The 23,520-nt window shown below is 41.8% G+C and overlaps 1 protein-coding gene across 5 annotated transcripts; it reads right to left on the minus strand.

The window, feature by feature from the left end:
- Nucleotides 1-569: 569 nt before the first annotated feature.
- Nucleotides 570-23,299, minus strand: ZBTB8OS (zinc finger and BTB domain containing 8 opposite strand). Of its 5 annotated transcripts, none has more exons than XM_040468098.1 (7): nucleotides 22,784-23,284; nucleotides 12,858-12,882; nucleotides 12,207-12,328; nucleotides 11,902-11,984; nucleotides 10,871-10,923; nucleotides 9,095-9,131; nucleotides 5,932-6,140 (listed from the first exon to the last, which is right to left on the minus strand). In XM_040468098.1, the coding sequence occupies exons 1-7, from the start codon at nucleotides 22,914-22,916 to the stop codon at nucleotides 6,054-6,056; spliced, it is 540 nt and encodes a 179-aa protein (XP_040324032.1). In that variant the 5' UTR covers nucleotides 22,917-23,284; the 3' UTR covers nucleotides 5,932-6,053. The 5 variants fall into 5 exon arrangements, with proteins under 5 accessions (XP_040324042.1, XP_040324032.1, XP_040324066.1 ...); XM_040468132.1 differs by having other exon boundaries at nucleotides 22,780-22,893; XM_040468114.1 differs by having other exon boundaries at nucleotides 12,207-12,349; nucleotides 22,784-22,856.
- Nucleotides 23,300-23,520: the final 221 nt, after the last annotated feature.

Here is a 23,520-nt window from a genome sequence, read left to right on the forward strand (position 1 = left end):
CCTAGTCAGTGAAGCATACGGCTCTTGATCTTGGGGTCATGAGTTCGAGCCCCACATTGGGTGTGGAGTCTACTTAAAAATGTATAGATATAGGGGTGCCTGGGGATCTCAGTCCGTTAAACATCCAACTTCAGCTAAAGTCATGATCTTGCAGTCTGTGAATTCAAGCCCCACGTCAGGCTCTGTGCTGATAGCAGTCCTGGAGCCTGCTTCAGATTCTGTGTCTCCCTCTCTCTCTGCTCCTCCCCCACTCATGCTCTGTCTCTGTCTCTGAAAAATGAATATTTTTTTTTTAATTTTTTTTTTCTACGTTTATTTATTTTTGGGACAGAGAGAGACAGAGCATGAACGGGGGAGGGGCAGAGAGAGAGGGAGACACAGAATCGGAAACAGGCTCCAGGCTCTGAGCCATCAGCCCAGAGCCCGACGCGGGGCTCGAACTCACGGACCGTGAGATCGTGACCTGGCTGAAGTCGGACGCTTAACCGACTGCGCCACCCAGGCGCCCCATGAAAAATGAATAAATGTTTAAAAATTTTAATATATAGGTATAAATTAAAACGCACACACACAGTTGTATATTTGACAGTGGGAAGAAACAGTAGAAATCCACCATTCTTTACTGTCTTGTCCTAGGAAACCAGATGTTTCTATAGTTCAAATGTCTCTGCTAAATAACATTAACTTTTGAACTTTCAGAATAAATGTCAGAGAAAGTGGCACAGTCTTTGTCAGTGATCTCTTTTTGGGTTGTACCTTAGAAATATCACCCAAACATGAAGTGTTTCCTTATATATAAAATGTGAGTGATGGCTGCTATACTAACCTCAGAGGATCATTACATAAATGTGATTTGTTATATATTAAAGGATATGGTATGAAGACAATGAAGAGAGTCATATAGCCAGGTGGTTCTAGGTGTTACTAATTTCCATGTTTGTAAAATGCAGATACCACGTATAGAAATACTGGAAGAACATGGAACACCTACGTGGCTCAGTCGGTTAAGCGTCTGACTCTTGATTTTGGCTCAGGTCATAAGCCCATGCGCTGGGCATAGAGCCTGCTTAAGATTCTCTCTCTCCTTCTGCCCCTCCCCAACTCATGTGCACGCTCTCTAAAAAAAGGAAGAAAAGAAAAAAATACCGTAAGGACAAATGGGAAACATACTGAAAGCACTTGGGAAAATACCTCACACAGACCAGTCCTGGATATGCGTTTATGACAAAATAAATATGTTGGCCCTTTTCCTAAGAGTACTTTCTTGCATGTCCAGAATTAGACATCGTTCATTTGATAGGTAACAAAATAAAAATTATTTATAGTACATTAGATGGGCAACAACATTGATAAAGTACTATAGTCACTAAGTTCTGTGGATATTTGCTCTGAAAGCTTTTGGAGGACATCCTTTCCAATTCCCTGGTTTCTTAGATGAAGAAACAGAATCCTTGGTCTCAATCTGGAATCCTCAAAGCCTTCTGATTGAAGCTCAGACTTCAGAGGTGGGGACGGGCCAGAATTCTAGTTCACTCAGTGCACATGCCCCACCTTGAGGAGGGTATAAATTGTTCTTTTTCCACCCTTCTTGAACATTTTCTTCCAAAGCCCAAGTGGCAAAATAACAAAGTGGAAAGAGAATTGGCAAAGTGGTCACAGAGACAGATAACCACTTAGCCCACTTGGGAGGGAGAGACACCAGTGAGAAAAGGTCACCATGCCACTATGGAATGTCCATTACGGCAAATTGCTGCCATCAGAGCACATCCAGCCATACTCACAACAAAGGCTGTCTGATAAGAGTGAATGAGAAGATGCTGATGGGTGTGCTTTGGACCTAAACAAACAGAAACTGCAGAAACCTGCTCGTTCTCAGCTCAGTTGTTTAAAATACAGTATACAGGATCACAGAAACTTAAAACTGGGAAGTTCAGGAATCACTAACACTCCCGTTTCATTTGTTTTGTTTACTTATTTTAAATGTTTATTTTTGACAGAGCCCATGCAGGAGGGAGACAGAGGGTGACAGAGGATCCGAAGCAGTGTGTGCACTGACATCAACAAGCCCGATGTGGGCCTCAAACTCACGAACTATGAGATCATGACCTAAGCCAAAGTCAGAAGCTCAACCAACTGGGCCACCCAGGTGCCCCACTAACACTTATAACATGCAGATGGGGAAGCAGGTCCAAGGTTAGACAGCAGAGTGAGGGCCAGAAATTGAGGCTTGTGACTTGCAATCTTATGCTTTTGTAGATCTGCTCAAGGAGCTGATCTCTCAGAGCTCAAGCTCTGCTCGAGTTTGATGCAGTTCTGAGATGCTTAACCCAGAGACCACCAGGCGGTGATGGACCATCCGTTATGTGCCATCTCCTTCTGTTTAGAGGGATGAGGCTAGCAAACACTGAACAATTAAAACATTAAGGCTGCAAATCTTTAAAGCTAACTAGGGAGACATAAAGACCACAGAAGGCTAGAATATTAGGAAGGCCTCAAGAAAATGGGACTTGAGCTTTTTTTTTTTTTTAAATATTTCTTTTGAAGTTTATGTTTTTATTTTGAGAGATCGTGTGCGAATGGGGGCGGGGCAGAGAAATCAGGAGACAGAATCCCAAGCAGGCTCCTTAGCAGAGCCTGAGGCAGGGTTCGAACTCACAAACTGTGAGATCATGACCTGAGCCGAAATCAACGGACGCTTAACCAACTAAGCCACCCAGGCGCCCCTTGAGCTGTGCTTTAAATCAGGACTTTCCAACCAGCAACCTGTGGACGAGATTCAGCCTGCATTTTCCCATTGTGATGATCTGTAGTTTTTTTTCTTCTTTCCCCAAACTTGGGACTTTCACATAAAAATCCCAATTGTGGAGTGTCACGAAAAGTGCAGCACTAGGTCTGTATTCACAGTAGCAATAAAGACAAGAGCTGTGAGGCAGCTGCCCCCGTAGCTACTGCATAAATCTTCAGCCAAACACCCACAGTTCACTCTCATTACTTCTGTGACTCCTTGGGCACTGGATGCGCTGTTCATGTTTTTAGAAAGGGGCAAGACAGCCCAGATAGGAGAGTAAGACACAAAAGTGACAATGAGTGGGAATGTTATACGGTAGGAGAAAAATACGCTCCCGAGGCCAAGACATAGCTGAAACTAAAAGAGTCGGGGGCGGCGGGGGAGACTGTACGACCATCTCAATAAAAAAACAAAAATGAACAAATAAATTGTGTGCTGCTGCTGGGTCAAGAATGCCAGCTTCAGGGGCGCCTGGGTGGCGCAGTCGGTTAAGCGTCCGACTTCAGCCAGGTCACGATCTCGCGGTCCGTGAGTTCGAGCCCTGCATCCGGCTCTGGGCTGATGGCTCGGAGCCTGGAGCCTGTTTCCGATTCTGTGTCTCCCTCTCACTCTGCCCCTCCCCCGTTCATGCTCTGTCCCTCTCTGTCCCAAAAATAAATAAAAAACGTTGAAAAAAAAAATTTAAAAAGAATGCCAACTTCACACACAAAAGTTAACATACTCATTTTCCTTCCACTGAGTATCTTCATTTTGGCATATTTAAAAATGAACACAAACTGCATTTAAAAGAAAAAGTTTTTTTAATATTTATTTTTGAGAGAGAGACAGAGTGTGAGTAGGGAAGGAGCAGAGAGAGAGGTAGACAGAATCCGAAGCAGGCTCCAGGCCCTGAGCTGTCAGCACAGAGTCTGACATGGGGCTCAAACTCACAAACTGTGAGATCATAACCTGAGCCAATGTCAGACGCTCAACCGACTGAGCCCCCCAAGCACCCCTAACACAAACTGCATTTTATTTTATTTTTTTTATTTTTTAACGTTTATTTTATTTTTGAAACAGAGAGAGACAGAGCATGAATGGGGGAGGGCCAGAGAGAGAGGGAGACACAGAATCTGAAATAGGCTCCAGGCTCTGAGCTGTCAGCACAGAGCCTGATGCGGGGCTCGAACTCACGGACCGCGAGATCATGACCTGAGCCGAAGCCGGACGCTTACCCGACTGAGCCACCCAGGCGCCCCACAAACTGCATTTTAAAATTCACATAAAACAGTTAATAAATTATAAATTTATTATAAATAAAAGGAAATAGAATTCGTATTGTGTAATTAAAACTGACTTGCTTTTACTGAACCCCATTACACAGCACTGGTGGTAAGAGGTGCGGTTACCCGTTTTTTTTCCCAGTGAAGACTATACCCTACTTGGCTTAATACATCCCAAGAGCTCTTATTCTGGATTCAGTTCTTCCACTGGACTCACAATATCCCGCTGCTCATTTTCACAATCAATGTCCCAAATAGCACATGATATACAAAGGGGTCTATGAACAAAAGGGACCTGGGTTAGCCTGGAAATTCACCCTGACAAAAGGCAGAGAGGTTCTTCTAGACAGTTTTTGCTTAGAGGGCCACAATTCAAATAAACAAAATGTACCTCAAAATAAAGAAGGGGAAGAAACACCACCCCAGTGATCCTGCTATGTATTCACTGCAAGAACTACTATTCAAATGGTAGGCTCTTGGCCTAGTCTCCATTAGCTCTATTTTCTAGAGAGCTAGCAAAAGATACAGTGCTGAGAACACTTCGGAAGCTCACCATTTCATTTTAGGTCAAGTTTAGCATGCCGTAATGGTATCTGGCACCACCCAGTGGCAATCTTTTCTCCTGTATGTGCGAATAAATAGCAACTTTGCAAATTCTTGTGGTGGCAACAAATACCTCAATCAATGAATAGAGAACAGAATAATCTTGCAAATCAAACAGAAGCAGTTTCATTACATTGCCTACTTTGAGAAGTTTAGGTCATTTTTAACGTGGTTTTTTTCCACAATGAAGAACTTAGAAAAACACAAAGAAATGTAAAACACTTTTCTTCTCCAACTGTATAAATATATGGGCTTTAATATAAAATCACACTAGAAGGGCCCATTTTTTTATTTAAAAATTTTTTTAATGTTTATTTATTTTTTGAGAGAGAGAAAGAAACAGAGTGAGACTAGGGGTGGAGCAGAGACAGAGGGAGACACAATCTGAAGCAGGCTCCAGGCTCCAAGCTGTCAGCACAGAGCCTGATACAACGTTCGAACCCATGAACTGCAGTGAGAATCATGATCTGAGCTGAAGTCTGACACTTAACTGACCGAGCCACCCAGGCACTCCTGGAAGGGGCTCATTTGTAAGGGCACTGACTTGTTCTTACGAGAAAATAGGAAAAGTGTCCAGACATTAGTGCTTTAAAACAGTGAGAAAGAGAGAAACTCAGGACTCTTTCTACAGAAGTCTTCCAACTGTTCCAACTATAATTATTTCTTCTAAGAAAACAGAGTGGCATACAGGATGGCTCTGTCCCACAGGAAATCTAAAACAAAACCTCTCTTTAATGTATATATAGAAAATATATGTGTTAACCAATTCAGAAAAAAGCAAAGTCCTGGTTGTAGGATTTCTCAAATTATTATTTTTTTTTCAAACTGAATTCGATAAGACTATGGAAGGTTCAAAGAGTATCCTGGGCTGCTGCTGACACCGTTGGTCCCTCTGGGGACCAGGCAGGACGTTTCACTAGAAGGGTGCTACTACAGCAGGGGACTAAGAGATGAGAAGCCATACTTGCCACCTGAAGAATTCTTTAAAGTTTGAGTATTTGCGTAACACGGACCAAACCTGCACCTTGATGTTCCATTTCTGAAAGTCACACTTTAAGTTAAAAAGTTCTGTTCTGTGGGCGCCCGGGTGGCTGAGTTGGTTAAGTGTCTGACTTTGGCTCAGGTCATGATCTTGCGGTTCATGAATTTGAGCCCTACGTCGGGCTCTGTGCTGTCAGTGCAGAGCCCACTTCGGATCTTCTGTCTGTCTCTCTCTGTCCCTTCTCCAGTCACACTCTCTCTAGTTCGAAAATAAACAAACATTAAAAAAAAAAAAAGTTCTGTTCTGCAAATCTCCATGTATCAACAGATACTGTAGAATTTATATCATGGTATCTTCTTAAAAAGAAGAGAAAAAACAGTTCTTCATAGGAGGGGGTTTTTCTTGTTTTTTTGGTATCTTAAATGTCAATGATCACAAAAACTTCTGACTTCTCTTCATTATAGACCTGCATTGCTGAGTACGTTATTGCCTTGACTTCAGTGCCCTAAAGTTGGGGTTAGAGAAAAAACAAATAGGAAAAAATGAAAATCAAACTCAGGATCAGTAACTCTACAACAATAGGCAGAAAGGCCAAATTTTACTATTATTCTGAAAAACTAAAAACTCACGTGATACAAGCAGTTATTTGTACAGCATTGTACAGTCATCCGGTAAAAATGAGAAGCCACATGTGCACAGGGAAAGAGCGCTGACTGGGAGGTAAGAGATGAAGCTCTAATCCTGGCTTTGTTTCCACCTGGATAAGGAGGCTGGCTGATCTCTCCAGCATCCCCTTTTTCATTTACCAAGTGGACTGAGTCAAGGAGCCCAAAGCTTTCCTACGGTCTGGCTCAGAGCTCCTTCTTGGGACCTCCTCCTTATAGTCTAACCTGGGGCCTAGGAACACAGACTCCTCTCCTCCTCAGCTGCCAACTCACTTTACTTCCTGGGTTCTCTCTCCACATGTTTCTGATACATGACAATCCCCCCTCGCCTGCCCTGGTTTAAAACCACAGGATTAGATGTTCTCTTGGTTCCTTCCCATTCTAGAAAAGAATCTATAATAATTCTTTGCAGCACAAAACATAGCCAGCAATAGGCAACTGGCATTTGCTAGCTCTATGGCACAAAAGAAATCTGAACGTTTCCCAGATGGATCTGAATGGCACCCACCTTTGCTTTTTTCCCTCCGCCATAATCACCCGGTGAAACCACAACCTAAATCAAATTCAACTTTCTGCCTACGGCAGCACACACCATACTAAGTGGTGTCACTTTAAATCACATCCACAATCTCAAAAGGGCACTCAGCACTGACTAGTCATCCTACATTTGCCACTAAATTCCCTTGCTCAGTCTCTGAAACAATTACTTTCCATCTTCACCTCTAGGATTCCTCCCTCATTCTCACCCTCACACCAGGCCTCCTAGAGAAAACAGGAGCAATCAGTAAGAAGTGACTTATCTTCTCCATCCGTACTCACATTAGCCTTTCCTCCTATTACAATGAACAGCCCGTCCCCTGCTCCTATCAGAAGATCAGCTCCTGTACCTGAACACACCACCCCACACCCCCCTTTACCAAAACTTAAGGTCTTTGTTCTGAAATTATTCTCTTCCTCTCCAGCATGATCAATTTGCCCCAAGTTCCTAGATCACTTCCACACAGCCTACGCTGGTGCTACAAACCTTGTAGCTAAAACAAGACACACACACACACACACACACACACACACACACACACACACACACACACAAACTCCTCCCTTTCCAACCGCATTCCCCTCTGGCTAGTATTGTTCTATTTGTTCCCCTTTTCAAACTCTTCAAAAGAACTGTCTCAATACACTGCCTCCACTTTCCTATCTTTCATTCTCTCTTTGACCCATGTATCTTTCCACTGATTAGTAAACCCATGGATAATTCTCAATCCTCATCTTACGCAACCTCTGAGCGGTCTCAAGATCATTAGATATCTGGCTTTAGGGCACCCCCTCTTCTTTTGCTCCCTTTCATGAGGTTCTCCTTGTCTTTTACTTTTTGGCTCTGTCTCTTCCAAACTTAGTACCCCAGGGCTCAGTCCCCTCTATACTCTCTCTTATCTATACTCCCTCCAACATAATCTCATCTAATCCTATGGCTATAGATATCCTCTGCTCAGTGGTGGCTCCCAGATTTATGTTTGCAGAGATAGCTATCTCCTGAATAAGACATCCTATAGGCAAATGCCTATTATGAGACATTTCCATTTAGATGTCTAATATATACCTCACACATAAGATGTTCAAAAGAAAATTCCACGTGTCATTTGTATTGTAATTCACATGCTCCCTTCTAGCGGTTTCTCTCTTTTTAAGCTTCTCTCCCAAAGTTCCCTCATCAGGCTTCATTTCATTATGTTGTGTTTGAAGAAATGATACTGCAGCTACTAGAAGCAACCAGGACTTCCCAGTCACCCTCAACTAATTTAGGTCTCTTTGGCCTAAACACAAGGGTCAGCAACTTGCAAATCACAGGGCAAACCCAGGCTGCCACCTGGTTTTGTATAGTCCTACCACCTAAGGATGGTTTTTACATGTCTAAATGGTTGGGGGGGATAAAACCACAAAAGAATACCTCATGACATTTGAAAATGATATGAAATTGATATTTCAATGTCCATGAAGTTTTACTGGGATACAACCACATTCATTCGTTTATGTATTGTCTATGGTGGCTATAGTGATACAATAAAGGAGCTAAATATTGTTCTTCTATCACTCTTGTTCCACAAAGCTTTAAATATTATCTAGCCCTTTACAGAAAAAATTTGCCTCCCCCATTCCTACATACAGATTTGACTGGTATAGAGTGGAGTCATACAGGTTGGCAAATACAGAATCCGGAGAAGCACAGAAAGTAGAAGGTACTTTAGAGAACATTCAGTCTAAAACCTTCATCACAGGAAGAGATACAGAAGCTTGAAAAGGCAAAAGGACTTTTAAACCCCATAAAAACCTATAACAAACTTGACCCTGGAGCCCAAGTACTGACTCCTAATCCACCAAATCAGATGCGTGGAATCAGCGCTTAAACATAACATGGTCGGGGCGCCTGGGTGGCTCGGTCGGTTAAGCGGCCGACTTCGGCTCAGGTCATGATCTCACATCCGTGAGTTCGAGCCCCGCGTCGGGCTCTGGGCTGACAGCTCAGAGCCTGGAGCCTGTTTCAGATGCTGTGTCTCCCTCTCTCTGACCCTCTCCCGTTCGTGCTCTGTCTCTCCCTGTCTCAAAAATAAACGTTAAAAAAAAAAAAAAATTAAAAAAAAAAAAAAAAACATAACATGGTCAGGGAAGCCTGAGGAAAACTCACCACTTACTTCACACCAATTTATTAGAACTCACTAAAGTTTACTGGCATATACTAACTTTATGGTAAGAAAGTAGAAAATGTTTTTAATGGCTGGATTTAAACACATACCTGAGGGTGCTTGGACAATGAAAATTCTTCTCCCCACCTTGAGAAGGAAAATTAAAACATGATTTAGACTTCCAGGATTTAATACCTGTTCTCCCTTTACATATTTTAAAATAAATCTTATAAATGTGGTTAAGATATGAGAAGGCCAAAAGAGATGGGAGGGATAAGGGGCTTTAAATTTCAGTTTGAGGGGCACCTGGGTGGCTCAGTCAGTTAAGCGTCCAACTTCGACTCGGGTCATGATCTCGTGGTTCGTGAGTTAGAGCCGCGCATTTGGCTCTGTGCTGACAGCACAGAGCATGAAGCCTAGAGACTGTTTGTAGTTCTGCATCTCCCTCTCTGCCCCTGTGTCTCCCTCTCTCTGCCCCTCCCCCACTCATGCACCTGCACTCTCTCTCAAAAATAAGCATTAAAAAATGTTTTTAATAGGGGCACCTGGGTGGCTCAGTCAGTTGAGCAGCCAACTTCGGCTCAAGTCATGATCTCACGGTCAGTGAGTTCAAGCCCCACATCAGGCTCTGTGCTGACAGCTCAGAGCCTGGAGCCTGCTTCAGCTTCTGTGTCTCCCTCTCTCTCTGCCCCTCCCCTGCTCATGCTTTGTCTCTTTCTCAAAAACAAATAAACATTAAAAAAAAGTTTTTAATAAATAAATACAGCCGCATGTTCAAAATTTTCACTGTACTCAAGGCTATACAATGATTTAAATACTATCTCCCACTGGAGAAAGTAGGCCTGAGTATCACAGAGGCAAAATACTACATTCTGTAATATGCTCTTATTTTATAACTTTTGAGAAAATGTCCATGGTCTGTGCATAGAAGGCCCTAGAAGGGTACTTTCCTAGAACCCGGGATAAGTATCTTCTCTCCCTTCAAGATGAATGTGGCTAGAGATCACAGTTGGAGAAGCAGTATTGGTAGTAAAAAGAACAAAGTTTTAAATTTCTGTTCAACCATTTATTAGCTAAATACCCTTGGATAAGGCTGATTCCATACCCATTAAAAAAAAAAAAAAGGAGGGAGAAGAATAAAAGACCTCACTTTACAAAAAGAAAAAAGAAATGAATCAAATTCAACATGAAGTGGAAAAAATAGGCTTTACATAGAAATAACCTAAAAGAGGGGAGCCTGGGTAGCTCAGCTGGTTGAGTATACGGCTCTTGATTTCAGCTCAGTTCATGATCACACGGCTGTGGGACTGAGCCCTACGTGGGGTTCACACTGAGCATGGAGCCTGCTTATGATTCTCTCTCTCTGCCCCTCTACCCTACTCACACTCTCTCTAAAATAAATCTTAAAAACAAAACAAAACAAAACAAACCAGGGGCGCCTGGGTGGCTCAGTTGGTTAAGTGTCTGACTTTGGCTCAGCTCATGATCACAGTTCGTGGGTTCGAGTCCTGCATTGGGCTCTGCTGTACTGACAGCTCAGAGCCTGGAGTCTGCTTCAGATTCTGTGTCTCCCTCTCTTTCTGTCCCTCCTGGGCTTGCACTCTCTCTCTCTCTCGATAATAAATAAACATAAAAAAAAAATCAATAAATTGGGAATCAGGTTTAAGAACCAAAATTAACTCTGTTCTGACACATTTCTGGTCTTCCAAAGCTAAGGACCAAAGCCCTTGCTCCTAGGGTTCACAAAGCTTAATCTGCAGAGGCCCACTGGGCTGCAATGGGACCTCTGACTTAACATTTCTGTCTTCCTGCCCAGTACGTTCAGTGAAGAATATAATTTTAACATCTTTCATGGCTTGTTACTTAAAAAGATCTTCAAAACATACCCAATTGACCGTAATTTGAAATTTCTTTGATCGATATGAAGTACCTTCACTTCCTAAAGAGGAAAAGAAAATTTAATTAAAAAAAATGTTCATAATAGACCATCTACTAAAACATGTCTAATAACTGTCAAAACACTATGTTGTACACCTGAAACTGACATAATATTGTATGTCAATTATACTTTAATTAACAAAAATATGTCTAGGTTGTCCCCTTTCCTAGAAAATAACAATGTACAACTTCCCTGAATTAAAGAAAATGAAAATGTTAACTAAAGTAGAACAACAAACTAAATATATTTCAAGGAAATAAGGTTTTTTTCTTATATAGTAAAGAGAAACGTTCTTGAAAAATGTACACTCTAAAAACAGGAGTCAAGAACTTTCTCTGTAAAATAGAATAGAATGATACAGGATTTCAATCATTCTTGGCCCATTTTTAACTAACACTGTAGGCTCTTGAACTCTGCAGAACAAGGGACCAGTTAGAAGAGTGTATGTAGCATAGCTGGGAAGGGAGAAAATGGAGTGATTATGGAAGCAAGGAAGCAAGGCGCTGTGTGTTAGGTAACAGTGATGTTGAGATAGATTCCCTTCTAGAGGCTGATGGCAACAGGCAATCTCCATTTGGATTTTCCTTTTTCATGTTAAGGAAAACTGACAGCAATGTTTAAATTTAGGCCAACATGGCAGAGTTGCTAAATTTCACATGGGACAAAGGAACATATGGATGGACATAAATATAGCTCAAACTAGGGAGACATAAAAAGTGTGGGTAAAGACAGCAGGTGCATTCTTATCACACAATCCTGATTAGTGACAAGTATATGGTAAGAGATCTAAATATTACAAGATGCATATACATAGGCAAAAGCAGATTAACCAAGGAGTCCCTGTTTTCTACAAATCAGTATCATCTTAGGATCTGTATGGCTTGGTTTTGCATCACACATTCTATTCTCAATCATTTGTTCTCTTAAAATCTGAACTAGAACCCATTTGCTCAGTAAAAAAGAAAAACCGTTGCTTACCCGGGGTATGAAGAATTCGTCAGCACTGAACTTATAAAGCCACTCATCCAAAAAGTGAAACAGAAGAGACTCTAAGTCATCTCCTACACAGGATCAAGAAGAACCATGACAGTATGATGTTTAATGATTCTCCTCTCTAAAAACTTGTTTGAATTTAAAAGTGTAATGAATTTCTTAGGCTAGCTGAAAAGAGGAAGAACAAGCTCATAATTAATTTAGTTGCTCTTATTGTGAAAATATACTGAAATCATGTACAACACTGCACATTTGCATAACAATTTCTTCCCTGAAAACAAATTGGTTACCTTGGGTTTCTACTTCTAGTGTTTGGAGGGGCTCCACAGTCCCAGTATCTGTCATGTAACCAAACATGGCCATTGCACATTGCTCAAATGCTTCCTCCAGAGTATCTCCCCACGCATGTAACCTAAAGAAATACATTTATGCCCTGTGTAATAAAATTCAAGAGAGCAAGAGAGAAAACTTGACAGCAAAGTCAAAACAAAATTAGCATGGTAAATACAAAACCGAAGGCAGCAATCAATTTAATGGCACAGAAACTGGGTTCTTTTAAACCATCATTTTCATGTTGTAAAGGAACGAAAATAGGAAGAGAAAATTAAAATTAGGGACATCAAGGGGCATCTAGGTGGTTCAGTTGGTTAAGTGTCCAACTCTTGATCTCAGCTCAGGTCATGATCTCACAGTTTGTGGGTCTGAGCCCCACGTCAGGCTCTGTGCTGACAGAGAGGATTCTCCCTCTCCCTCGCTGTCTGTCCCTCCCTGGGTTGTGTGTGCATCTGTGTGCACATTCTCTCTCCCTCCCTCACAAAATAAATAAACTTTAAAAAATAAATAGATAAATAATAAAATAAAATTAGGGACATCGAGATTAAAACATCGGACTTCCTATTTAAGAACATGATTTCAAAGACATAAATTGCAGGTATACTCACTGGACATCTGCCGTATGATCCAAATCTGAGGGAGAGAGGGGAAAACACATATGTCATTGAACTTGACTTGCAAGTCACAAGAAACTCTAGTTCATTATTAAGAATATTATCCTTCTGTGGTGCCTGGATGGCTCAGTCAGTTGAGCATTCAACTCTGTTTCAGGTCATGATCTCACGGGGTTCAAGAGTTCGAGCCCCCCTCAGGCTCACTGCTGTCAGCACAGGCACGCTTCAGAGCCTGTCTCCCTCTCTCTCTGCCCCTCCTCTTCTTGCTCTCTCTTTCAAAAATAAATTATTGAAAAAAAAAAAAGTAGGGGCGCCTGGGTGGCTCAGTCAGTTAAGTGTCCGACTTCAGCTCAGGTCATGATCTCACGGTTCACTGAGTTGGGAGCCCCGTGTCGGACTCTCTGCTGTCAGCATAGAGTCCGCTTCAGATCCTCTGTCTCCCTCTCTGTGCCCCTACATTCGTGCTTTCTCTCTCTCTCTCAAAAGTAAACAAACATTAAAAAATTTAAAAAAAAAGTAAACTCAACACGACGTTTATGAACTTCTTCCTGATTATCCCCACAGAAACACCTGAAAGCAACACCTGCTACTACAGCAAACTCCCACTGGATCTGTTATCCCAACATTTCAGTCTACTCTTCACTGGTATCATGACTTCTGTCAGTTCTTCCTACTTAGATCATTGAATATTCAGGCTAGAAGGAAGCCTTGCAGCTCATTTAATATAATTCCCTCATGGACAAGAAGAAAACTGGGGCACCTGGCTGGCTCAATCTGTAGAGCGCGTGACTTCTTGACCTTGGGTTGTGAGTTTGAGACCATGTTGGGTGTAGAGATTACTTTAAAATTTTTTTTAAAAAGAAGAAGAGGGCGCCTGGGTGGCGCAGTCGGTTGAGCGTCCGACTTCAGCCAGGTCACGATCTCGCGGTCCGTGAGTTTGAGCCCCGCGTCAGGCTCTGGGCTGATGGCTCAGAGCCTGGAGCCTGTTTCCGATTCTGTGTCTCCCTCTCTCTCTGCCCCTCCCCCGTTCATGCTGTGTCTCTCTCTGTCCCAAAAATAAATAAATGTTGAAAAAAAATTTTTTTTAAATAAAAAAATAAAAAGAAGAAGAAACCTGAAATCCGAAGAGATCGTGGGACTTGTTAAAGACTACTGTTGTTTAGAGGCAAAGTTGGGCCTAGAATTGAGACGTCCTGAGTGCCAGTGTAGTAGATTTTGTACCATAACACATAGTTTTTTGGTGACACTCAAGGCTCAAATTCTTCTCCAAGTCACTCAAAAATATTCCTGTGGACTTAATATGTTTTAGGCACCAGAGATGACCAGCAGAGATGATAAAGAAGTTAAAAGAAAATGACAGGTATTAACCTTAGAGTAATGAAAGCATGTGTCCAGAATGCTCACAGCAGTGGATTCCCCAAAATGAAAAACCGAAAGTTCACCGATAAGAGAACAGATAAAGATGCGATGCAATACTACTCAGCGATAAAATGGTGTGACTTACTGGGGCACCTGGATGGCTCAGTTCCTTAAGAATCCAACTCTTGGTTTTGGGTCAGGCCATGATCTCATGGTTCATGGGTCTGAGCCCCGCGACAGGCCCTGCGCTCATGGCAAGAAGCCTTTTTAGGATTCTCTCCCTTCCTCTCTCTCTGTCCTCCCTCCCCCCTCTGCTTGCACTCTCTCTCTCTCAAAAATTAATAAATGAACATTTTTTTTTAATGGTGTGATCTACTGACTCATGCATTAACATGAATCTCAAAAACATTAAGTGAAAACGGCAGAACTCTCAGCATGTAACACCTCTATCCAAACTCCTCTGTGACAAGAGTGATCAAACTTTAGCACAGCTGGACTTCTAGCAGCATAAGCCTAGTTCCAAGGATCACCCAGGCCCCAAAGCATTAGATTACCTGCTGGGGGGGAAAGAGCTACACAGACAGGAGAATTTATTGTTCATTCCAACCAAAACCTAACAATAGGCCCTTAACCTCCCTTTCTTAAAGCATTTACTATAAAGGACTTACAACTGTGAATATTTATCTCTTACAACTCAGCAGGGTCCTTCTCAAGGACTCCAGAACCACTCCTTTGAAATGTAATCAGCATAAAGGACTCCTGGTCTCAGTGGGAGGATCGAATCCTAACTTCCGTAACTGCGTGCTACCAAATCCTGCAGGCCTAATCGAATTTACGCAGACTAACTGTTTGTAATTTTTCACTTCTCTGAATCTATGAGGCCCCTGCTCTCCCCTCTTCTCAATTCTCCCTTTAAAAGGCCCCATCACCTCTGCAAAATTTGGAATGGAGCTCAATTCTTTCTTTTACTATAATTACTGAAAAAAAGTCATTCACCACTTTAATGTCTGGCTGTGTTTATCTTTGATACTAAGAAGCCAGGCATAAAAGAATCTATACTGTGTGAAACTTTAGGCAAAATTATGCTCTGGTATTAGAAATCCAAACTGCTTCAAAGTAAGGACGTGGTGGGGGGGGGGGCTTATAGGAAAAAAAGCAAAAGGGAACTTTCTAGGGTGATGGAAATGTTCTACAATCCAATGTATAATACACTTCAATCATAAATGGATATATGTTTATCAAAACTTATCAAACTCTACACTTAAGATCTGAGCACTTCTACCATATGTAAATTATATCTCCATTTTAAAAAACAATTTGAAAGAACAATGACAGATTACTATGGGCCAGTGGTTCTCAAATTTTTGGTCTTAGGAACCCTTTACTCAAATATTATTGAAGATCCCAAAAAGGTTTGATTTATATGTGTTGTATCTGTCCATGTTAACCATACTAGAAATTTTAACGAAAAAACGTTTAAATACTTATTAATTCATTTAAAAACAACAACAAAATTGGGGCACATGGCTGGCTCAGTCAGTAGAACATGTGACCCTTGATCTCAGGATTGAGTTCTAGCCCAACATTGGGTATAGAGATTACTTAAAAATAAAATCTTTAGAAAATAGTAATAATCAATAAAAAACAAACCCATTTCACTAAACATAAATTGCATACCTTTATAAAAAATAACCATATTTCCCCAAAACTTTAGTGAGAAGAGTGGCATCGTTTAAGTATTTTGAATGTCTTTCAATGTGTTGCAATATATTGATTTAGTTGAAACACGTACATAAAATCAACCTCACATATATGTAGGAGAAAAAGGGAGGAGTATCTTAATAGCTTTTCACAAAACTATATATAAACTTCCATGATGCTATACCGAAACTAGAAACATGCAATGTGGAATTTGAAGCTGTTATAATGAATTTTCATACTCTGTAACATTAAAATCCATAACTCTATCTTGTGCCTAGAACAGATCTTATCTGTGCCTGATGGTATAACACCAAAGCACTGGTCTTTTGAAAAAATATTAGTTCATTGATTTATACAGGTAATGTCGACACATTTAATTATTATGAAGTGAAATTACATATATACGTATATTTGTTTTATTTGTTTTATTTTTTTTTCAACGTTTTTATTTATTTTTGGGACAGAGAGAGACAGAGCATGAACGGGGGAGGGGCAGAGAGAGAGGGAGACACAGAATCGGAAACAGGCTCCAGGCTCCGAGCCATCAGCCCAGAGCCTGACGCGGGGCTCGAACTCACGGACCGCGAGATCGTGACCTGGCTTTCAGTCCTTCTTTGGAGGAAAACAAAGGGGGGGGGGGGTCTTCCATGAAAAACAAAACCAAAACAAAAAACCAGCTCACAACTCAATTACACAAGTTCTTTTCCTCAAGGTAACCATCAATACCTTGACAAGCAACAGAAACACTGTATGCACATTTCCCATTCTGTTTCACAGAACATTAAAAAGGCATGTACTCACTGGTCAAGATAAAATTAAACTGACAGTCCTTACTGATTCATCAAGGACATCTCTAAGTGAAAATGATTTTTTCTTTTAACCTTAGGTACGTAGTGGTTAAGGAATAAAGTGATTACCAGTACAGTTTGCTGTTGCCTCAATTTGTGCTAAAGGGACAGCAGGTGTACCTACCAATGCTTTTGCACCATCAGCACAAATACCAACACAGCGAAAGAGCAAGTATCTCAGTATTATTGCAAAAGTTTTTTGACATCACAGATCGTATGAAAGGGTCTGGGGAACCCCAGGGGTCCAAGGGTCACACTTTGAGAACTGAAACATAGGAGAGACTAGGAAATAAACTTAACTTGGACTGAATTCCCGAAGGAAACAAGACTTAACATTGTAAGTGCCAAAAGACTAAGGGTGCTCTGTACGTGTTTGCTCATTCTCTTATTTCCAATTTTTGTTCAATGCATGATACACAACAGGTGTTCAATCATATTGCTGAATGAATAAGATGACAACTACACGGTTGTCTACACAGTCTTAAAGGAAAAAACAGGGCTACAGGAAAAGCTTGGGGAGAGATTTGGGGGTGGTCTATGGAAAGAAATGAAGCTGGGAGAAAATACAGACTAATCTCACATGACATCAATTCAAAGACTGCACAAAATGTTGCCAAGTAGAATCCAGTATGACCAAGAGGGATTTATTCCTGGAATGCATGGATTCAGTTATTAGGAAATAGATTAATGTAATTCATATATGATCCTCTCCATAGATACAATCATGAAACATATTATAAAAATGTTAACAGGATTTTTGAGCAAAAAGTTTTTTCTGTACAACAAATTAAAAAGTTAAACTATTTTTCTTCTCTCATTCTTTTTAATGCTTATTTTGAGAGAGAGGACGTGTGCTGGGGGAGGGGCAGAGAGAGAAAGAGAATCCTAAGCAGGCTCCCAGCACAGAGCCCAACACAGTGCTCCATCCCACAAATGGGGAGATCATGATCTGAACCAAAATCAAGAGTCGGACGCTCAACCAACTGAGCCACCTAGGAGCCCCTTTTCTCTCATTCTTGATTGCTATATTTACTGAATGTTTCTGTGGTGTAATAAAGATATATATTTGGTCTTTGTCCCCGGTTTCTGGCAAAGCTCCTAAAACCCTTGGATTCTCCTGAGTGATGAGTGTTTTGTTATTCACTAATTATTACCTTCTGTCCACACCTGAATCTATGCTATGGTGGTGACTCAGGGTAAGGTCCCTAGATAGCCTTAGAATGGGGCAGTCACCAGGAAGATCATGATTAAAGGGCGGGAACTTCCAGCCCCACCCCCTCACCACCAGGTGTGAGTGCCTGGCCTGTGGAGGGTGGAGCAGGAGACTGAGTTATAGACTCTTAAAGAGATTTGGAGAACATCCCATTGGTGAGCTCATCCATGTGCTAGGAGGATGACAAGCCCAGAGGGGGCATGGAAGCTCCAGACCCTCTCCCCATACCTTGCTCTATGCATGGCATCCGTCTAGTTGTTCCTCAGTTGGATCCCCTATAATAAACTGGTAAACCTAAGTAAAGCACGGTTACCTGAGTTCTGTGAATTGTTCTAGCAAATTACTGAACTTGAACCCAAGGAAGAGTGGGAGGAGAATGCATGGGAACACCAGAATTTGCAACTGGTTAGGCAGAAGTGTGGGTAGCTTGGGTACCCCATTTGGGGCTGCCATATGAAGTGGAAGCAGTCTTGTGCAATTCAGCCCTTAAACTGTGGGGTCTGTGTTAATTCCAGGGAGTTAGGATCAGAACAGAATTGAATTGACTGATACCCAAGTTGGTGTCAGAGAACTGGAAAACTGCTTGATGTGGAGAAACCACACACTTGACGTCAGAAGTGGTATTAGAGGAAAGAAAACAGAGTTTTATAATGCATGTATTATTATAATACAGTTGAACACACAAAATTCAAAGTGTACGATGAAAAAAATTTGGATACTCTTGGGTATCAACTGAAAATTATACTAACTATAAGGGAATACTATAAGGATGCAGGGTAAAAAATTAATTATACAACTCAGCAGCTTTCACAATTATAGTCAATAACAGGATAGACAAGAGATGATATCAGGGCAGAAAAGATCATTTACATCAGAAACAAAAAAGGTGTGGGGGCCTGGCTGACTCAGTGAGTAGAGCACGTGACTCCTGATCTCAGGGTCATGAGTTTGAGTCCCACAATGCCAAAGATATTACTGTAAAAAAATAAATAAATAAATAACAACAGATGGGCACCTGGGTGGCTCATTCAGTTAAGCATCCAACTCTTGACTTTGGCTCAGGTCATGATCTCCTGGTTTGTGAGATAGAGCCCCATGTCAGGCTCTGCACTGACAGCATGGAGCCTCCTTGGGATTCTCTCTCTCCTTCTCCTGCCCCACCCACACTCACTCGCTCTCTCTCTCATAATAAATAAGTATTTTTTTTAAAAAGGAAAAGAAACAAAAAAGATTAAATACCTAAAAATAACCTTCTCAGGATACACAAGATTTGAAAAATGGAAAGGCATACACCATTCCTCAAAAAAATCCTAATATAAATATTAAAGTTTTAATTCTCCCTAAATTTATAATTAACATGATTGAGAAAATACCAATAGTATTTTTTATCTGTGGTTTATTTTATTTTTAAAAGTTTTTGTTTATTTAAGTAATCTCTATACCCATTGTGGGGCTAGAACTCACAACACCAAGACCAAGAGTCACATGCTCTACCTACTGAGCCAGCCAGGTGCCCCTATCTGCAGTTTACTTTATTTATTTATTTTTTTTAATTTTTTTTTCAACATTTTTTATTTATTTTTGGGACAGAGAGAGACAGAGCATGAACGGGGGTGGGGCAGAGAGAGAGGGAGACACAGAATCGGAAACAGGCTCCAGGCTCCGAGCCATCAGCCCAGAGCCTGACGCGGGGCTCAAACTCACGAACCGCGAGATCGTGACCTGGCTGAAGTCGGACGCTTAACCGACTGCGCCACCCAGGCGCCCTGCAGTTTACTTTAAAATAAATGAAAAGGAGGTGAAAGGTAGCCAGAAATATGCCACTCAGGTATAAAGATTATTTTGAGTTGAAGACAAATGAGAGAAGATACAAGAAAAACTCTCTGTCCTCCCACTATATGTCTAAAACATAAATGTATAAAGGTGCTCCCCTTTGCCTATCAGCAAGGACAGAAATCAATCATTAAAGAAAACTCTAGACCCTTATCCACCCAGTCAGCACCAGAGGAATCTACATAATAAAGTTTCCGAACTAGCCCTCACCTTCCATTAGTTTTCTATATATTTATCATCCCACAATTGGCCGCCCCAGAAGTACAAAATGCTTTTCCTTTGTCTTGTCATTTCTCTACAAAATTACTGCTCCTGTTAAGACGCTATATAAGCTCAAGTTCTAACCAGCCCTTTGAGTTACTCATCACTGAATACTCCTATGTGAGGGGCACCTGGGTGATTCAGTTGGTTAAGCAACCGACTCTTGACTTCAGCTGTTTGGGAGTTTGAGCCCTACTTTGGGCTGGGCTGACCGTGCAGAGCCTGCCTGGGATCTTTCTCTCTCCCTGCCCTTCCTCCACTCACTCACACACTCTCTCAAAATAATTTTAAAAATGTTTTTTAAGTTTATTTATTTTGAGAGAGACAGAGAGCAAAGGGGGCAGAGAGAGAGAATCCAAAGCAGGCTCTGCACTGCCAGCGCAGAGCCTGATACAGGGTCAAACCCATGAACCGTGAGACCATGACCTGAGCCGAAACCACGAGTCAGACGCTCAACCGACTGAACCACACAGGCACCCCTCAAAATAAATAAACTTAAAAAAAAAATACTTCCAGGTGAATGTGCAACACATGTGTTTATAAGTTTGTTTTTTCTAACTGATTTGTAGGGCCCCAGCCAATGTACCTATGATGGGTATAGGAGAAAGATTTTTTTCCTCCCCTATAGAGGTATAAGGGTACAGATAAAAAAAGGTAAACCATTAACTGATCATTGCTGAAGCTGGGTGATGTGCAGATGGAAGTCATCATACTAGTTTTGTATATATTTACACATAGCTGATGTTTATCTACATACAGGGAAAAAAAAAAACAAGAATGGCAGGAAAGGGGCCAATAGTGAGGGGAGAGTGTCCTACAACGTATTAAAAGATAGAATAGGGGCACCTCGGCGGCTTAGTCGGTTAAGCGTCTGACTCTTGATTTTGCCTCAGCATGATCTCACTGTGAGTTTGAGCCCCAGTGTAGAGCCTACTTGGGATTCTCTATCTCTCTCTCAAAATAAATAAACATAAAAAAAAAAAAAACACAAAAACAGGCAAAGCTAATCTATGATGTTAAAAGTTAGGTTAATGGGGGGCACCTGGCTGGCTCAATTGGTGGCATGGGCAACTCTTGATCTCAGGGTTGTGAATTCGAGTCCTATGTTGGGTGTAGAGATTTCTTAAAAATAAAATCTTTAAAAAAAAGTCAGGATAATGGGAGCAGTGGGGAGGGCGGTGGTGATTGGAAAGGGACATAAGACAGGATGCTGTAATATTGTTTATCCACATGGTTATTAGGTATACAGGTGTATTCAGTGTGTGAACATTCACTTATGGTATGTGCATTCTTCTGTATATTATACTTCAATGTAAGTTTGCATTTCCAAGGGCGCCTGGCTGGCTCAGTTGGTAGAGCATGCCACTCTTGAACTCAGGGTGGTGAGTTCAAGCTCCACACTGGGCACAGAGCTTACTTAAATTAAAAAAAAAAAAAAAAGTTTTCATTTCCAAATGTACAAGAAAACACAGAATTGTTTTGCAATCTTAGAGTGGACAAAGCCTTCCTAAGTATGACTACCCAGAAGTCATAAAAAGGGTTAATAAATTTCACTACATAAAAATAAATTTCTGCAGAGTAAAATAAGACCAACAATCCAATAGAAAAATGAGTTCAAAATATGAATATACACATCCCAGAAATGGACATACAAATAGCTCCAAACATACTTAAGTATGTTCAACTTCACTTATAATAAGAAAAATGCCAGGGCGCCTGGGTGGTTCAGTCGGTTGAGCATCTGACTTCAGCTCAGGTCATGATCTTGACTTTGGCTCAGGTCATGATCTTGTGTTCCTGAATTTGAGCCCCATGTCTGGCTCTGTGCTGACAGCTCAGAGCCTGGAGCCTGCTTCGGATTCTGTGTCTGCCTGTCTCTCTGCCCCTGTACCGCTCATATTCTGTCTCTCAAAAAATAAATAAATGTTAAAAAAAATTAAAATGCAACTAATATCACAAAATATTTAAATTGGAAAAGACAAAGTATGGTAATGCAGTAAATGGGCGGAAGTGTGAGGACTAAAGCACGCTCACATAATGACAGTGAGAGTATAAACTGTTACAACATCACTGGAGATCAATTTAGCAAAAACTGTTAAAGTTAAAAATGCACATATCTTGGGGTGCCTGGGTGGCTCAGTCTATTGAGCGTGGGACTCCTGATTTTGGCGCAGGTCATGATCTCGCGGTTCATGGGACTGAGCCCCAACATGAGGTTGACAGGGCAGAGCCTGCCTGGGATTCTCTGCCTCCCTCCAAAATAAATAAATAAAAATCTTAAAAATGCACATATCCTTTGACAAAGCAACGTAACATCGGAAATTTACAGATACACTTGCACACGTGCAAAACAAAGGATGCACAAGTATATTCACTGCTCTAACCATCCCACTGTTGGGAGATACGTAGGGGAGACAACCCCGCAAATGCTTAGAAATATGGTTATCTTTAGAATACACTGATAAAATTCCCACAAGATAAATGTGACTAGGTATATGAAGACAGAGTTCAAAAGACTGTAGACGCAGCAGCCCAGTTCCCGACTCTCAGACCAGGTGGGTTTTTCCTCCAGCATCCCCCGGACTCGTACCTACAATACAGGGCGAAATGGGATCACGCCTGAAGCACCTAATGGGGTAAAGCCGGAGAGGCCAGAAGACCTGGGCAAGGAAAGAGGGCATGAGAAAACTGAGCCACCTACTCACACTCGTATTTCCGAATGACTGGAGGATACTTGGCCTTGATTGCCTTCTGCTCTTCAGTCAAATTGTAATCTCGAATATCTTCCTCTTCCTGCGCCATAATTACAACCCTGGACACTCCACTTCCGCCCTTCATTAGCCGGACTTCAGCCCTGATTTACAACTTCCGCTCTAGACTCCGCCCCTTGGCACACACCCTTAAAGGACCAGGACTCCATTCACCCAGATGTACTTATACCCTAAGACTCCTGGCCTAGGACCCGCCGGTGGAAAACCGTCTTTAATAGGCTTAGGCCCTATTTTCTGCGTTTGCTTCATCACTTCTAAGAACCCAGGAAACAAGTAAATTGGGGGACCTGGAAGTAGTAAGACACTTGAGCTGGACACTTCTATGCCTGAGTGGTAGACGTGTTTTCTTTCTGCCTCATTCCCAGAGTTGATAACTAGACCCGAAAGCATCCCAGATTTTTCACGTCAGTGCTCTGAAATTGTCGCGAGCTGAACAGCCTTTAAGAAAATGGCTGCCCCCTGTAGAGTGCGGACTAAACATCTCACGTGACCCGGCGGGCGCCCTCCCACCGGCTCCGCGCGCGCGCAATCGAAGGAAGTCGGCTCCCGGCCGAGTGGGGGCAGGGGAGGGGCGCGCTCCTGGGCCCCGCAGAAAGCGATTTTGCGCGTCTGGATAGGCTGCGAAAGCGGCTTCCCCGCCCACCCCACGGTTCGCTGCGCTCGGATTGGCC

Source organism: Herpailurus yagouaroundi, unplaced genomic scaffold, assembly GCF_014898765.1.
Source record: "Herpailurus yagouaroundi ecotype Mexico unplaced genomic scaffold, PumYag 77, whole genome shotgun sequence".
NCBI classification, from domain to species: Eukaryota; Metazoa; Chordata; class Mammalia; order Carnivora; family Felidae; genus Herpailurus; species Herpailurus yagouaroundi.

Bases quoted from the DNA above. Each gene is read 5' to 3' on its own strand.
- ZBTB8OS (XM_040468098.1), bottom strand. From the start codon at position 22,916: ATGAAGGGCGGAAGTGGAGTGTCCAGGGTTGTAATTATGGCGCAGGAA. The intron at 12,329-12,857 runs GTGAGTATACCT...GTATTTCTTTAG, and splicing joins GATCATACGGCAGATGTCCA to GTTACATGCGTGGGGAGATA. The intron at 9,132-10,870 runs GTATGTTTTGAA...TTCCTTCTCAAG, and splicing joins TTCAAATTACGGTCAATTGG to GTGGGGAGAAGAATTTTCAT.